General features: G+C 30.6%; 2 protein-coding genes and 1 long non-coding RNA gene across 6 annotated transcripts; 2 read left to right on the top strand and 1 right to left on the bottom strand.

Annotated features, from left to right (window-relative positions):
- Positions 1-119: 119 nt before the first annotated feature.
- LOC106770570 lies at positions 120-4,666 on the bottom strand. Of its 2 annotated transcripts, none has more exons than XM_022784855.1 (7): positions 4,323-4,666; positions 4,026-4,165; positions 2,088-2,305; positions 1,777-2,005; positions 1,579-1,664; positions 1,178-1,263; positions 120-836 (listed from the first exon to the last, which is right to left on the bottom strand). In XM_022784855.1, the coding sequence occupies exons 1-7, from the start codon at positions 4,336-4,338 to the stop codon at positions 556-558; spliced, it is 1,056 nt and encodes a 351-aa protein (XP_022640576.1). In that variant the 5' UTR covers positions 4,339-4,666; the 3' UTR covers positions 120-555. The 2 variants fall into 2 exon arrangements, with proteins under 2 accessions (XP_022640576.1, XP_014511855.1); XM_014656369.2 differs by having other exon boundaries at positions 121-836; positions 4,413-4,666.
- A 4,114-nt stretch (positions 4,667-8,780) lies between these two features.
- LOC106769967 (probable mitochondrial import inner membrane translocase subunit TIM21) lies at positions 8,781-11,851 on the top strand. The gene is made up of 6 exons (XM_014655785.2): positions 8,781-9,111; positions 9,177-9,358; positions 9,465-9,513; positions 9,782-9,901; positions 10,546-10,734; positions 11,374-11,851. The coding sequence occupies exons 1-5, from the start codon at positions 8,944-8,946 to the stop codon at positions 10,717-10,719; spliced, it is 693 nt and encodes a 230-aa protein (XP_014511271.1). The 5' UTR covers positions 8,781-8,943; the 3' UTR covers positions 10,720-10,734; positions 11,374-11,851.
- A 3,062-nt stretch (positions 11,852-14,913) lies between these two features.
- Positions 14,914-17,444, top strand: LOC106771246. Of its 3 annotated transcripts, none has more exons than XR_002669297.1 (7): positions 14,914-15,442; positions 15,526-15,753; positions 15,974-16,120; positions 16,214-16,309; positions 16,467-16,568; positions 16,852-16,935; positions 17,217-17,444. It is a non-coding gene; the product is annotated as an uncharacterized LOC106771246 (long non-coding RNA). The 3 variants fall into 3 exon arrangements; XR_001376445.2 differs by having other exon boundaries at positions 14,920-15,261; XR_001376444.2 differs by having other exon boundaries at positions 14,925-15,261; positions 15,526-15,596.
- Positions 17,445-17,450: the final 6 nt, after the last annotated feature.

Genomic DNA, 17,450 nt, shown 5'->3' on the forward strand with positions numbered 1-17,450 from the left:
AATTTCAGGAATTTATAGATTAGATTTATAGTCAAATTTACATATTATTTATTATATTAAAAAATATGAAAATCCAATTTAGGTTACCATAAGCAGAAATGTATCCATTTTTTTATAATACTTTGACTTGATGGATACAGTTTATTTAATTTTGTGGTCCTGTGACCCAACCTGACTTTACCACCAAAGGCTGATTTCATGTCAATTATTTTAGCTTATGTCTCCTGAATTCACGGCAATTGATCCCCCAACGTTGTAGTGAAGCAGAAGAACTTGCAAAGTATTTAAAGATGGAAAAGACTGTACTAGAAAAGATATTACAATTAGTTTGCCTAAAATTTGACAGTCATATATGAAAGTAATCAAACCAAAAGAATTGGATAAAGAAGAAAAATCACTTAACAAGAACACCCACTAAACAAAAATGTACATTTTTATCAATGTTCTGGTTACCAAAAAATCCTTAACATGTGCCGAAGTCAGAGTACCATAATACTAAGTAAAGGGCATGAGTTAGGATGTTTGGATTACATTGAATACACATGAAACTATGTACTAGGCACAAGTGGGTTGGCCTGAGAAGAAGTTGAAGTCATGGTGATCAGCGTTGAGAAGTTTCAACCGCGAGTCTGCAGCATTATATAGATCAGACACCACTTTATTAGAGGTGTTTGACCAAACATTTTTCTGCATTTTGTAAGTGGCTAGTCCAAATGGAAAGAGAGATATACAACCACCCTCTTGTTTCTTACATTTTTCTCTTATAATTCTTCGCCACCCACTTGAAAAACATGCAGTGCTCCCTGTGTCAATTTCATCATATGTTCTTGCTAAATCTGCAAAACAAAATCAAAATATAGTTGTAGGAATGATATCAGGATCACCCCTTCGAAATGGTAGATGCATTTGATATATTGAAGATGAATACAAATTTCAAGTGATGTATGCAGAAGAATGTCAAGCATATGCTACACGGATCAAAAGCACAGAGAATACATGAATTGCCTTGTGAAATACAATAGAGAAGTGCAGAAATTAAAGCAGAATTAGTTCTCTGAACACGTGATAGATGCTAGACATCTCCAAAGGAAACAGCAAGAGCTTCAAACTATTAGATATGTTTTAATTTTCTTTATCCATTGTTGACTGAAGAAAGACAACTCACTACGTAAGATACCTTGGAAAGACGACAATGTATGGAAAGTGAGGAAGCTTGACAGGTCCTTTTTACTTTTCTGACATGGTACGGAATAAAGCGGGTACCTATTCAGACAATGTGAGATTTTCTATCATGGAAACAAACAGAAACTACAAGTAAATATAAACTTAACAAAAAGGTCGAAAAAACAAATTGATTATGAACTTTTTAGAGACGTGATTATGACCGAAGGAAATTAAAAATAAAACAATATTCTGTGACAACAACTCAGAGAAAGAGTGATTTTTATCGACCATAAGTTATGTTTGAATGAAATAAAAATCGCAACAAAATAATCCAGAAAACTATTCCCAAGTTGCATAGTTCATCTTCAAGAACAAGAAATTTTCAGGACAACAAAAACAACTATGTCTGCTCACCAAGCAACAGCCATCCAACTGGTTGGGGAAATGTCTGCACTCTTCAATGTCATCAACGCTGGGTGGCTTCTAGCTAACTCGGCTATCTGAAACAAGAAACATCAACAGACATCCAGCACGTGAGACAGAACATAAAAACATGTCATTTGTTGTTGATAAGAAGTTATGAATACCATACCACTTGAAGTCAGAGGCTACCTTCTCAGAAAATGGAACTCTCTGCCAATATGGAGAGGTCTCATTGTACTGTAAGTAAAGTTCATTATCCTTTGCTGTCCAAGAACCCGCTTGGTCAGAGTTTGAATCTAAAGAAGCAACATCCCATGCTTTGCTAGAATTGTTACTGAGTGTTCTAGATAGCTTATCACTTCCACTGTCCTCACTCCAGGAATCAGATTCAGTTCCTTCACTATCCTCTTTCCCAAGCCTATATATACAAGAATAACATGGCTCACACCATTTTGTTGAAATATTCAGTACATAAGCACAACTCTTTTGTTTCTGCATACCTAGAAGCTGCTGCAACTGCTTTGCTACTGTAGATTTGGATGGCAGACAAATATGGAACATGGTATTGCATAGTGTCACCATTTTCAAACATCATAGGAGTTCCAACACCATATGCACTCCAGTCATAGTAGCAGTCCCAAAGATCTTTCAGATTGAAGTATTCAACTGTGTCTTTTCCAGGAGGTACCCATTGCCCATTTGGATCACTACAACTGCCCTGAAAAATAATACACCATAAATGCAAAAAAAATAAAAATAAAAAAATAAAAGCTTAAGAAAATGAAAATCAACTAGATGTTTTTTCTATGTTTTAGTGCAATGAACCTTAATTGTTTTCTTTGTACATTGGAGGTGCAAAACCCCGAGATAGGGGACTGGTGGCTTGGGTTGGAAAATTATGCCTGGACACTAGTCTATAATGATAGTAATAATTTCTCTTACAGGATCATTAATTTAAGATTCAGGCCTAATGAAACTCTTTTGTTAACCGTAAGTTATAAAAATAAAAACTCATTTTTTATCTTAAAAACAATTGTTCTTTCAACAAGTTTATATATATATATATATATATTACAACATTTGAGTAAAACTTATCAATGGGTCTTAAATATTTTACCATTTAGGATTTCATCTTATGAAGCTTGTAATGAAAATACTCTGAGGGTTTAGAAGGAGCTACTATATAAGATCTTTCAAGAAAAAAAAAATAATTTATAAACAAACTAATCTATAAAAACTCTCATATAAAATACATAATTTATATTTCTAATTCGCATATAAGTTAATTATAGTTTATAAAAATATCATTTTTTATCTCTTAAAAATCTTATAAAAAATATTCTAAATAGCATTTATAACTACCTGATAACTTAAGCTGGCATACCCTTTTATTCAAGGTGATTGGAGGACCTGCTGGTCCCCTGATTTTTATTTTTTTTTTCTATTATTGGACCACCCACTTGAAGTCACATGTTCGAGAATGATTTCATGAGAGGAGGAGAAACATGTACAAAAATATTCTTCCTAAAGCGAAATGGAGTGAGAATCATCATCTCTTGGGTTTTTGTATCAGTAATAAAATTATCCTTAACTTCTTTTGATGGTCAAAATTATCCTTAATTAATTAATATAGTTATGACTTTCTACTTTTAATAAAAATATATAAATGTAAAATTAAATAATTAAAACTTTCTATTTAATTTTTAATGTTAATTTTCTATTATCAGATTTGATAACAATTAATCCAAGGTAAAAACATGCATAGAAGAGAATGAGATAAGGATGAAAATATCTGAAATTAGCCACATCATACACTGTGCAGAAATCATAGAATGGTATCTGAGATAAGTCGTACAGTGTACTACATCATCTCTAGCCACATCATAGTACTGTTCAGAACACATGTGCAGAGAGAATCTCATAGCATGTAACTTCTAAAACAAATTAGCCTCAGTTTGAAACTATTCATTTGAAACAAAGTTCAGTTCGCTAATGTTGTTAACAAAACATTATAGTTTTCTCTGAAAATCAGAAAAACATTGGATAAAAGATACTATAAAATTTATGTACGTGTATAAAGAAATGGGCTTAAAATCATATGAATATCAAAGCAAGGGCATCAAGGGAATATTCGTAAAATTCTAGTGGTTTGACCCATGGTCATTTGTAATCAAATTTTGACCTTTGACTGATGGCGAAATTAAAGAAACTGTCTGATATCGTATTGTGTGAATAACTAATTCATTCATTATAATAATTAATTTAAACATAAAAAGAAAACCATTTATTATTTTTGATATCTCTCACACTGAAATTCATAGTCCTTATGATTTCTCGTAATTTCTCATCATCCACTTCATCATTGACCCCACGGAGAAAGAAAAAAACAGAATCAGTATTGAATTTTGGATTAGATAAAAAAAAAATTAAAGAAATACCTGAAGAGTGAGTGAAGGAACATCTGGAGTGACGCATACCAGAAAGCGTTCAAGATTGGTGAGAGCTTTTCCAGGAAAAGCCAAAGAAGATGCGGCGGACATAATTTTGCAGAGAGAATGACAAGAAATTCCCAGAAAGCCTTGGTGATCGAACAGCAGAAACAGATGAGTAAATGCAGAAGAAATTATGAGATGAATTCTAAATGGATGAACTTTCCTTCTCGGAATTTGTTTCTCAAAAAGGGAGCTTAAAAATTATGAATGAAAACAAAAAAGAAAACTCATAAATTCTCTTACCTTGGAGTGAGTGCATTATACAATGTGAGAGGTCAATAAATGCAATAGAGAAAAAGAAAGAAGAAAAGAGAGATAAAGAGAGAAACTCACCCAATTAGAGACAGTGGTCTCTCATTTTGATGTTCTTTAAAATGGTTCTTGATTTTCTTATTTATTGGGGTCGCAAAAGAACCAGATTGGGGATTCCAGAGAAGGAGAAAGAAAACAGGCTTTTGAGTTTCTTCAACCTTAAAAGACAAATTATTATTGAAAGAAATACGTAGTAGTTTGCGTCGAGATTGTGTGATTTCGGTTCGCCGCGTGTGACGAAGAACAGTGTCAGTATTCACTGTTCCTGCTTATGAACCTCATGCGCGTCCTTTGTTTTTTCTGCACCATCAAACAGATGGTACAAAAATAAATAATATATAAATTATAAATTGAGAGACTAAAAAAATTAAAAAATAAATAAATTTGTAGTTGTTTATAGAGTAAAAAAAAAACAATTAATAAATAGTACGTTCCAAAAAAAAAATATCTTTTTTATTATTTTAGTCCATTCACTCTGAATGTCCCTATTTTTATTACACTAAAATAATATATTTTTGAAGAAACTTTAAAAATTAAGTAATTTTTGTGAGATTTGTTTTGAAAAACTTTTGTGGAAGGATTTGATATTGTGAGAGTGCTATACTCACTTATGAGTTATTCAATTCTATGATGTTTCGAGTGGAAAGATAATGAAGATATTTTTAAATAAAAAGATTGTGTAGTTACAAATTTGTATTAATATCAAATATTGAAAATCTCTTTCACTTAATAAGTAATTGTCTGAATGCAGAAACGACACAACAACAGTTATTATAAAAAACAAAATTAATTATTTCAATAAAGATAAAATTAAAAAAAAATAGATGCATACCAAAATAATGACAAAAAAGTAATATTGGTTTTATGCATTAATTAATTAATATTAGTATACACATGCAAGCGTACACGTGTAGTTTCACTTTTATTTGTGATAATAAAAATTAATATTATTATTATTATTATTATTATTATTATTATTATTATTATTATTACAAAAAATACATGTGCATTTATATTTTTTATGATAAAAAAGAACAACCAAATTATTATCATAATGGTTATAAAAATAATTACAGATAATTCTATATACTTTGCAAGAAATTTTTTATTATAAAAAATTATATTAGATTTAAGAAAATGTCAAATTAGAAAAATAACATATAAATTTTAAAAAGAAAAGTATAGCAAAATTAAAATATATATATATATATATATATATATATATATGTACACTAAAATGAAAAAAAAAATCTTTGTACAATTTTATATATATATATATATATATATATATATATATATATATATATATATATATAAATGTTTAATCACTATCCGATTCAGAATAAAAAACTTATTTGTTATTCATATTGTTATCCGTCCTCTTATTTACTGATTATCTATTTAAAAGTACTTAGATCTAAAATATATTAAAATCTTTGTCATATCCAAAAATATTTAAAAATATATATTTTATAACCTTTAGAAATAAAATTACATAAAATATAAAATATAATATAATTTAAATCTTAACTATAATTTAATTTAACCTAATAATATATAAATAATTTTTAAATTTAAGTAATATAACTTAATAAAATATAAATTAAATTTTAATTTTAATTTGTAATAGATATATGTAGTATGGGTAATATATTCACACCTAACCCATTTATAAATAGTATTAAAATACTTACAACACATATGTATCAACTATATATTGTGAATTTTATCTTTGGATATTCATATATATGGATATTTTTGTCATTCCAATCTGTGTATATGTTATATATGATAAGAAAAGATGCTAAAAATGTTTAAAAGTAGTAAATAAATAATGAAATTATCAAGGAGAAAAATACAAATTTTAGGAGCTACAAAATTTTGAATACATAGAGTTATATATAATTTTGTACCTAAATGAAATAGGTTTTTTTAATATATTTTACCTATTTTGAATGCAGGTTAAAAGTAATGTTATCAAAACTCGTGGATCAACTCGACCTATCATAGATTCGAATCGAGTTGAGTTTAAAAAAATTAAAAATTTCAGAACATACCAAAATTGAACTCTGCTCACCAAGAATCCAATTTATCTGGGTTGAACTCATAGTCAATCGGGTTAATCTACCTATAAATATTAAATTATATTTAAAAAATGAAAATTCTGAATCTAAACTCTCTTATGTTGTAGATTTATCCATTCAATATTCTAATATGGATAAATAACAATAATGATTTGATGTTAGACAATAATTTGTTTTGTATTTTCTGGTTTTTATAGTATTTGAACTTTAACATGATTTTAAATTGTAAAATATATTTTTTATTTGGATTGTCTATGGAGTTTAATGTCATTTCTTACTGTATTTATATTGAAATTTATTTATATTTCAATTAGAAAAAAAATAGGATTAAAGAAAAAAAATTGTAATTAAATGAGTTAGTGAATCAATCCCTTTAACTCACTATGCTAACTTCAAATTTTTTACACTGGTTAATAAGTATTAGATTAAGTTGAAATTAATTCGTGGTAACCCTAATTAGACTAGACTAGACCAAGTATTTTGTTTAACAATATTAATTAAAAGTTATAAATTACAATTTGAAAATTGTTTCTAAATTAAAATTTTTCTAAATTGCACAATTTAAAATCATCTTACTTTTGTATCATGCTATATTAAAGTTATTTGACTTTTTAAATTATATAATTCATAAGTATTTTTTAATTTCAAATTGTGCAATAAAAAATAGGGTTAAATATGTTTTTAATCCCTATACTTTGGGGCAATTTTGGTTTTAGTTCCTCTTTCAAACTAAGGTACAATTTAGTCCTTCAACTCTAGAAAACTTTGGTTTTAGTCCTTTTTACCAATTTTTTTTAACTTTATTTGGATGTTTGAAATAACAAATAAAGTTAAAAAAATTTGGTAAAATAAACTAAAACCAGAGTTTTCTAAAGTTGAAGGACTAAATTGTACCTTAGTTTGAAAGAGGGATTAAAACCAAAACTGCCCCAAAATATAGGGACTAAAAACATATTTAACCCTAAAAAATATTTTTTAAAGGAAAAGAAACTTTAGATTATACAAAATTCAGAAGTTATTTACTTTCATAATCTATAAAGGATAAAACGAGAATTTTGTTTATATTCGAGCTATAGGAAGAAAGATACAGAAATGCATAAAGAAGCTACCTCGGTTTTAGTCATGCTTTAAATGTGAAAATTGGTTTTTTTAGTGTGGACTAGGCCTAATGAACCTAAAAATGAAGACAGTGTCATTTGCAAGCCATCTCTTTCTACACCCCATAATTTCAACATGGACCCATAAGGGTGGTGAAAGACTGAATTACTCTCAATAACTATACTTTAAACATACTTATTTTTTTTCTTATTTTCTCCACTTATTGTTCCTCATGGATGAAAAATGTCACCATTGTCATTGTTCCTTTCTTGCTTGTGTTGTAGATTTAGTGAATCGAAAACTATTATTGTTGTCATAACATTTTCCATTGTCCCATCAATTTTAGTACATTTTTAACTGTTGTTGTGTAATTTCATTATAAATTATACAATTTAAAATTTACTTTTAAAATTCTTTATACAATTAAGATATTTCCAAATTCAAATTTGCGTTTTAGTTTTCACAATCCAAAATGTATCTTTTAAAAACAAAAATGTACTTTTAGATTAATAATCTGATATTAACTTTTAAATTTAAAATTATATCTCATATTGTACAATTTATAATATATCTTTTAATAACAAAATACATTTTCAATTAGACAATCCAAAATGTAATCTTAGATTTAAAAATACAATTGCAAAATTTGAAATGTATTTTATTATTGTAAAACACGTTTGGTTATACAATTTGAAATTTAATTCTAGTTATATAAATGCATTTAAAGGTTCATGACTTTGAATATATTTTGTTATTGAAAAACACATTTCATATTGTGCAATCATGAATGCATTTTTATTTTGAAAAAAACCTTTAATAAATTGTTTTTTAATGTGTATAATATATGGATTGTTTTAATATGCAATGTCAAGGTTGAGATAAGAAGTGATGTCTTTCATGAGAATGGTATACATAGACCTGTGGTGTACATGCAAGAGATCATGAACTAGTTGTTAATGATAGTGGTGTATGATTGATGTAGTTACACTTCTTTTATTTTGTGTTGTCCATTTATTAGAATATTAGAGGGTAAAATAAAACCTGAGTTAAATAGTTATTCTAACCTATATAAATACGAAAAATTAAAAAGCATTTCTTTAGCTTAATTAAAGATATTAAACTACAAAAATTCGTTTTAAAAATGAGTTCAAAATTTGTAAATTTTAATTTAACCCAATAACTTATCCAACATATAAGTTTTGTAGCTATTGTGGTAAAAAAAATAAAAGAAGCGAACGAGGAAGAAGAAAAGGATAACAGAGGAGGCGGCGCCGTTTTGAGCGAAGTTTGCTTGCAGCTGCGAACCCTGTTCCCCCATTCTTCGAAGCCCTTCAACGCCGTGGAAAACGAAAAGACACTCTCACTCCGCTATGTTCCGCAGAATCTTCTCCCACCATCGGGCACTCTCGGCGTGCACGCGCTCTCTGGCTACTCGCCACGCCCCCGATGTCCCTTCCCGCTCCTTCCCAATCACAGGATCAAGGTCCATTTCTTCCAAAACATCCCAATCCAACGAACACGGCGAATCTAGCAATAAGGTCAGAGTCAATGAATGCGTCATTTACTGCTTCCAAACCTAGTTTTGATCTATTTGATTTTGTAGGCCAAAAAGGACATAGCCAGTGTTGAGGAGGATCCCTTTAGTGCCCCTACTTATAACATTCCGGAGAAGCCTGTGACCTTCGTGGAGGGAGCGTCCTACAGTGTTGTCATTCTCGCTGGGCTTGGAATCGCAGCTGCGGCCGGATATGCTGTTTTCAAGGAACTTATTTTTCAACCCAAAGAGTAATCATTTTCTTCCTCGTTTTTTCTTCAATGAAAATGTTGCTTATTGTGTAATATAATTTATATTCAAGCATGTGTTTATTTATTTGTTGGGAGCTGGTGGCAGGTACAAGATCTATAGCAAGGCTCTCAAAAGAATTCAAGATGACGGTCAGGTCAGTCAAGCTTTTCTCACCTTTCCATTTTCATGAACATGCAAAAAAATCTAAAATAAATCAATTACGTTAGGTAGAGAACGTGGATATTTGAAAGCTTCAGGCCAATATTAGGCATGCATTTGAGCAATGTTGTATTTACTGCAAAGTGAATTGTAATGAAAATTTGTGCATGCCAAACCAAACCTCTGCATCAAACAATTGTGAGAATGTTGGTACGGGTAATGAATAATAGCTGGTTCTGTACTGGTTGGCTGTTTTTTACCAGGTAAGTGTGAGGATTGGATCTCCAATTACTGGTTATGGTCAGGAGAGTAGAAATCGAGCTGCTCGCCAAAGAATTCCTCACAGGGTATGGACCGATGAAGAAGGTGTTGAGCATGTAGAGGTAAACATATCAATATTTACTCAAATTTATTTCTTGATGTATTTACATTTCGTTTAATGGGTGCTATTTTGATAAACCCATGGGATATAATTGAAAAGATTAAAAGAGAGGCTGAAACAAAAATGAAGAAAGAAAGGAGAAAAGAGGCTAGGTATTGAGGAGCAATTCATTGGATATATTCCTGTATTGTTCCTCTGTGTCAGGTAACCCCCTTAATAATTGGTTACTATAGGTTAGTTGGCTATTTGTTTGTTAGTTATTTTAGAAAGTTATCTGGGGCTGGGATAATTAGACAAATAAGGCCTGTTGTCTATAAATAAGAGAAGGAGTTGAGAGAGATGATGTATCTTATGAAGTTGGAAAGACTGGGACTCGTGGAATGGGGGAGATGTCCGGGTTTCTTGAATACCCTGAGCATTAGTGTAATTCATTTCTGGTTCTGGTACCAGAGAATTGTACTGATGTTAATGGACATTCTGTCTCTTTTCTTCATATATTTTCTTCTCTGTCCTTATCAGGTTCTATCCCTCTGCCCTTTCAAATTCTTAACTTTTTGTCTATGGTGGAAGTTACTTATTTTTTAGTAGCTGTTTCATTTATTTTGTAATTTGGTTCAAACTCAAATATGTTAATTTGGCTTACAGGTTAATTTTTATATCCGGGGCCCCCATGGACATGGAAAAGTATTCTCTGAGATGTTCAAAGGTCCAGCTGACAACGAATGGAAGTTTACTTACTTAATTGTTGAGATTAGAGCACCTTCTACAGCACAACTAATTCTGGAGTCATACATTCCATCTTACAATGCAACCAAGTAGTCTAGTTGAGAAAAGGTTTTGTTCTATACCCTTTTTTGGATGATTCTCTGTAGTCACTAGATTGTTATTTGTGTTTCTGTTTGATTTGTGATCCTACTTTACACTACTCAAATTATACATGATAAGCTGTGCATTATACTTCTGAAGTTCCCAGATAAAGAAAACTGAGAGGCACAGCTTCATAAAGTTATTATCATCGTTGTTTTCTGTTCTGCACATTCCATTAACTGGTTGTAAATGTTAGACATGCCATATGTGCGTCTGTGTTTGCCTGTGTTTCTATGTTACCTTGTATGCAGTCATTTTCCTTCAATAATGCCTCCTTATCTCACTTAAGCTCTTTATTACATTAGCTGGTTTGTGAATATCAGGCTATATGCACTGTGCAATACTTTTTTCTTTGTTCTGACTGCATATATATACCCAAATTACTAGAACGAAAAATTCCTGTTACCCATTGCTATTGTAATCCATTTAGTATGTAATTCATACTTTCATACATGCAAATGAAAGCTTAAGAATCATAAGAAATCTGAATTTCTGATTGCATGCTAGAAGAGAAAATAATCCTTTCACTTGGTATAATAGTTCAGTTCGTGTGAAGTTCATATTTCCATGCATTGAATCATAAGAGTTCTAAAATACTAAATGCAGGTTGTTTATTATTTGGTCCATTACTGGAGGCAGCAATTTTCAGCTATCAGCATTGACCACCATAGTCAGTCCATGTTTCATAAGAGAAATGAACGAAAGTTGATAGAAGGAAAAAAAAAAAAAATTAAAGAAAGCAAATAATGTGAGAAACTGAATCCCAAGGTCTCGGGTTCGGTATTTTTGTTTTTCCATTTAGAACCTGCAGATTTGAGGAAAAGTTTTGGGCAAGGATCTTAGTAACGATGACCATAGCAATTACTTTGTCCTTGACAACTATCGAGCGTTCCATCTACCAATTTATTGTTATTGCTTACAATTCCCACATGGCTTGGTCTGTGTAGTACATTGAGTTGCTTGTTGTAGACTGCAAAATTTTTAAGGACGAATATCTAAGGGGATTGTAGCCAAAAAATGAAAATTGATATGGATCATATGTGATTGTTGTTGATTGTTAGCGTGGAGACAGCAAGGTTGTTTAGACTGATTTCAACTACTTTGACCCGTTAACAGGAATCAGTATGCGCTAATAAACTAATCAGAAAATAATGAAAGTTGCTAGCATGCATTTCTCATTTACTGTAATAATATATTTGTTTTGTGGATATTGTCGATCTTGGAGATAATTGGGCGAAATTTATTATATACAGACATGATCTGTATAAACTACAGAACCTTGAGTGTAGTATACAAAGCCGTGAACTGTGATTTATAAAGCATTGAACCTTGGTGGTTGAAGGTTAGAGTGTAATAACACATACAGACATGAACTATGATTTATAAATCATCGAACCTTACAAGTTAAAGGTTTGAGTGTTATACACAGACGGAGTAATAAAGGGATAAAGTATTCTAAAATAACTGTCTTTTTTCTCTATCTTTCAATATCTTTTTAATAAGTAACTATTTATTACCGATATTGATCAGTTTAGTTTCTGTTTTTAAAAATGTCAATTTTTAGTTCATATGATATGAAAAATATATTAAATAAATCTTATTCGTTTACAAATAACAAGTTTTTCATTAAGTGATTTGTTGTTCATAACACCTTTCATTAACAAATCATAAAATATTGAATAATTAGGTATGAATACTTGTGATTTATTGTTCATTAAGTGCTGTCATGTGATTTGATACATTTTTTATATCATAAAGGTTGATATTTTTAAAAATGAGAACTAAACTGAAAAGTAAGGATTTTGTGTCAATTGAGAGAGAGAACCAATGTAGCAAAATTGAAGAGTTGAATGGGTAATAATAATGAAAATTACTTTTGTGAAAAAGTTTTCCTTGTGAGAGAGAGGTCAGTGTCACTATTATTTTATTGCAAAAAACATTATAATCGAACTTAGATTTCAGTTAATGAACTGCGTATGTGATGAAAAACAAAACAATGGACTGCATAAATGTTATCTTGTACGATGCTTTTTTGACACATAATAGTTATAATATATCAAAAACAGCGACTTTATGTAAATCTTATTTATAAATATAAGAATATTTAAAAAAATTAGAATGATTATGTAGAAATATTTTTTAAATAAAAAGTAACACTAAAAATAATCCATATTCTATATATAAGATTGGACAATATTGTCTTCGTTGACCTATTATGATATTAAACTAAACTTAAAAAATATTTGATAAAACTAAATTGAACAGTAATATAAATTGAATTAGAATTTAAGCAAACTAAACTAAACTAAATTAATAAAAAAAAATATTTTTAATATGATTAAACCATTTAAGTTGCTCGAAGTATTATTAGTTGTTATTTTAATCTTAAAACCTATTTTACAATTCTATAAATTATAATTTAATTCAGTTTAAGAGATGCTATTTAAAGAAATAATCCAACTTTTCAAAATAAGCTAAAGCAAAAACTTAATTTATTTTTCTATTAAAAACAAGGTTTAATTGCTTCTTTTGTCTCAGTTTGGTTGAAGTGTGTCAAATTCGTCCCCTTTTAGAAAAATGTCAATTTCGTCCTCATATAGAAAACATTTGTGTAAATCAAGTCATCTCCGTTAAAAATCATTGCTTTCAAAACTCACTTTATCCACTGCAAAATCGGACCCATGAAGTGGTTATTATTCAAAACTCACTTTAAGTTTTTAACACCATTAGTTTGTTTTTAACGGAGATGACTTGATTGGCACAAAATTTTTTTATATGAGGACGAAATTGACATTTTTCTAAAAAAAGGGACGAATTTGACACACTTCAACCAAACTGGGGACAAAAGAAGCAATTAAACCTAAAAACAATTACATGTTTTAAATTAATTTAGTCTTAATTCGGTTGAATTATTTTTAATAATGCAATCTACATAAACTTAAATGATAATGAAAGCAAAATAATACTGATTAATTTTAGTCTTAAAACATTATGGAAGTAGATTTGAGTTAAATCTTGTTGACATATCGCATATCAAGATAACCTAGGTGTCAACTCAGTTTGTTTCTATATATATATATATATATATATATATATATATTTGGTTTGTCTTCAACAAACTTCACACTTTCTCAAATGCTCCACTACTAACTCTTTTATCTATCTGGAGTTAGGTTACAGACGTATGAGGATGCAATTTTAGCTTAAACTTTCACCTTTAAAAACCAAATTGATTTGCAAATTTATGAATATCCTGCCAACAATATTCGCTTCCTATAATTGGAACTCACATTCTCCAAACGATTCACCATCATACAACTCAATTCCGCAAAATATGCATGCTTACATTAAAAAATGTTTATAATAAAATTAATATATAAACCTTTTATTCCATATGTAAAATCAATTAAATATATATCGACACATTGAACTTAATTTTAGATGGGTTCAATGTATACAGAATCAAAGACGCACTAACTAGGAATTTTGAACCAGGAATTGTAAATAATAATAATAATTTGCGGCAACATTTTTTTATTTAATAAGTTATTACTACTTTATTATAGTGTGATCAATGAGGAGACAAATCTATTTTGATAGACACTCACGGTGAAGGTCGAGATTTTGGTGAATGTCAAGAACGTGAAGGTAAGGAAGAAGCACAGTGAAGGTTAAGATTCTGGTGAATGTGAAGAATGCAAAGGTAAAGAAGACGCGTTGCTTTTGAAAGACATTCATGGCAAAGGTCGAGATTCTGGTGAACGTCAAGAATACGAAAATAAAGAAAAAGCATGCTTTTGAAAGACACTCATAGCAAAGGCTGGTATTTTAGTTAACATCAAGAAAATGAAGGTAAAAAAGACATGTCGTAGCACGATGACATCAATAGTGACGGTCAACAACACCTCCACCAACGTCAAGAATAATGCAATGATAAAGAAAACGTGGAGCAACAATCACATGATGACGATGATTGTATAGACACCCACCTCGGCCAATGTCACTTCAAAAAAAGTGGTATTTAAGGGGGGTTATTTTGCGGAGGTTATAAAAACCCTCCGCAAATTAATAAGATTTAAATTAGTTCTATTGAATCGTAAAAGTCCTAATAATAGCGGAGGTTTTAAGGTCTTCTTANGGAGGTTCGTTAGTAATCAAATTATAATTCATTTTTCTTTTTATTTTTGTTCGTTTTCCTTCCATCATTTTATCTTACTTTATTTTTTCTTCAAATTGCTAAACCTAAACTTAACTCCATCAAACTCTTCCTTTTCCTCATGGTCATCTACACTCTTTGAGCCGCCTTCCCGTCACAGCGATTCTCGACNAGGAAAAGNGCAATGGCGACCCGNTGCAAAGTGCTGANAAGGTGATCTCGTAGAGGAGCTCGATGTCGCCTGTCANGAAGGCGGTGAGGAGTTCGGGCGTTGGACTGGACGAGGGAGTCGCAGACTTGGGAGACGAGTATACAGTCGAAGGGGTTTTCAGTTCTAGGTTTTCCATTTTTATTCAAAACTCAAATCTTAAAATCATCTCTTTTAGGTTTAGGTTTCATGTTTCAGAGGCTTCACCTTTCACCACTGTCCTCAAATTCGTGACATCATAAAACCCTAATCGAAGTTGAGACAATTCTCAAACGCCTCGGCACTTATGGCGGCCACAACAGTATTGTTTGGTGTTGCGATGTCTTTCCATATTGATTTCACTTCCAATTCAACTTTTCAAAATTGTCTCTCACACTGATTGTTAATGGTGCAGGAAATTCTGGTTAACTCATAACAGGGAGTGGGGATTATTGCTGCCCTGTACGTGTTTGATGAAATTCCTAGGTTAAGTGCAATACATTTTTGCTGCCCACCATCGTTCTTCTGATAAGAAACGCATTTTTATAGTTTAAGTGCTTTCTGTGCAAATTTTGAACAATGTTATACCATATTTTGGAAGGAGTGGTTGATGGGTCAGTAAGGGATGTTGGGTCAGAATACGGTATGTTGGCTTTTGTTGTTTTTTGAGTGAATTTCTATATCTTACCACTTTAGTTGTGTTAATTAAAATACTATTTGGTTCTTGCGCACACATTGTGTTGAACAGAATTTCTATAACTTATTGTTTATACTCTTCAGTGTTGTCTCTGGTTGTCAGCGTTGAGTTTAATTGCATGAATTATATTCAATGGAAAATCATACATGTATGTACTTGAATGCAGGTCCTTTTAAGAGGTCTAAGGGAAGAAAGTTTGAGAAGGCAAGAGGAAGAAGGAACAACAGAGGATTTAGAGTTTAAGAAGATAGCTTTCTATTTTTAATAGTGTTCTGAAATTCAACTGGAACTGGAAGAGTGTAAGAATAATGATGTGAGTCACTTTGTGGTCACTGTGTTCAAAGCATGACTGCTGTTGAAATGGATCGACATGTATTAAGTTATTAGGTTGCTTTGTTTTGTGTAGGTTGTTGCTAATATACTTTCTAAAGGTACCAAACTTAGGGACTACACGAAAGGAGTAGAGAACGATTTACGTAAAGTTGAATTGGATTCAATTCAGGTTTGTGGTCAATTTTCTGAAAGTTTTAATTGCTGCTCATTTTATATTCCTTGTGGTTGGTGTGAATATTTGATAAAAGTTTGGTTGTTTTACTCAGCTAATGCTTTTGCTTTTTTTGTTCTGATGATTAGTTTTAATATCGTTCATTTTATTACAGGATTATATCAAAGAAAGTGATAATCTAGTCTCTCTTCATGATCAAATTCGTGATTGTGATAGTATTTTGTCACAGATAGAAACTCTTCTAAGTGGATTTCAGGTATGTTTTTGGCCAAGTAAGTTTTAACTCGAAGCTTGAATTTGAGACATCAATTTCCCGTCCTTTTTATGAAGACTTTTCTCCCCATGAGAATGATTAGATTCGCTTGATGTTTTAGTACTTATTTACCTGTTATTCATCTGTAGTAGTCATGTAACAGGAACTATGTTAAACCACAGCAGTACATTCAATAATCTGAAGGACTTACTAAAATATTTGAAGTACATATTTTCTTGTATTTATTGGATATTAGATCATGAAATTATTTTTAAATTTTTATCAGGCTGAAATTGGTTCCATTAGTTCAGACATAAGAATACTTCAGGAGAAATCTATGGATATGAGTTTGAGACTTATGAATCGCAAGGTATGAATGTTTAATTTAAACGAAATAAATTTCATAGTTGTTCACTAATGTATCATAACACCCTTTTGGCCTTTCTTAATAATAATTCAACCAAACCCAATTTGTAACTAAGTTTTTTGACCTGGGAAGCAATCTTCTCCAAAATGAACACTTTGATATCTTATAATGTTTGTCCATTACCTTTCTGCATTTTTGTCTCTTCTCCTTACACCCCAGATAAGTTAGACCTTTTTTTTATCAATCTCTACTTGTGTTAAGGTTTTTTTTGTATCATTCAACAGGTTGCTGAATCCAAATTGGCTAAGTTTGTGGAGGACATAATTGTACCTCCAAGGATGGTTGATATTCTTGTTGATGGAGAGGTATTTATATTTTTAATAGTGTTTCGACATAAAGCGAGTAAAGATCGTAAGTCGTTTCAAGAAGTGTTTTATGATGCTTTTGTTTTGTCAATTGTGGTAGGTGCTTGTTTTGATCCATGTGTACCGTCTTGTTTTGTTTTTTGGTGTTTGAAT

The sequence above is a fragment of the Vigna radiata genome, chromosome 8 (assembly GCF_000741045.1).
Source record: "Vigna radiata var. radiata cultivar VC1973A chromosome 8, Vradiata_ver6, whole genome shotgun sequence".
In the NCBI taxonomy this organism is placed as follows: Eukaryota; Viridiplantae; Streptophyta; class Magnoliopsida; order Fabales; family Fabaceae; genus Vigna; species Vigna radiata.

Bases quoted from the DNA above. Each gene is read 5' to 3' on its own strand.
- LOC106770570 (XM_022784855.1), bottom strand. The intron at 2,306-4,025 runs GTATTTCTTTAA...ATTATTTTTCAG, and splicing joins TTCCTTCACTCACTCTTCAG to GGCAGTTGTAGTGATCCAAA. The intron at 837-1,177 runs GTATCTTACGTA...TTTGTTTTGCAG, and splicing joins TACATTGTCGTCTTTCCAAG to ATTTAGCAAGAACATATGAT.
- LOC106769967 (XM_014655785.2), top strand. From the start codon at position 8,944: ATGTTCCGCAGAATCTTCTCCCACCATCGGGCACTCTCGGCGTGCACG. The intron at 9,359-9,464 runs GTAATCATTTTC...AGCTGGTGGCAG, and splicing joins CTTATTTTTCAACCCAAAGA to GTACAAGATCTATAGCAAGG. The intron at 9,514-9,781 runs GTCAGTCAAGCT...GTTTTTTACCAG, and splicing joins GAATTCAAGATGACGGTCAG to GTAAGTGTGAGGATTGGATC.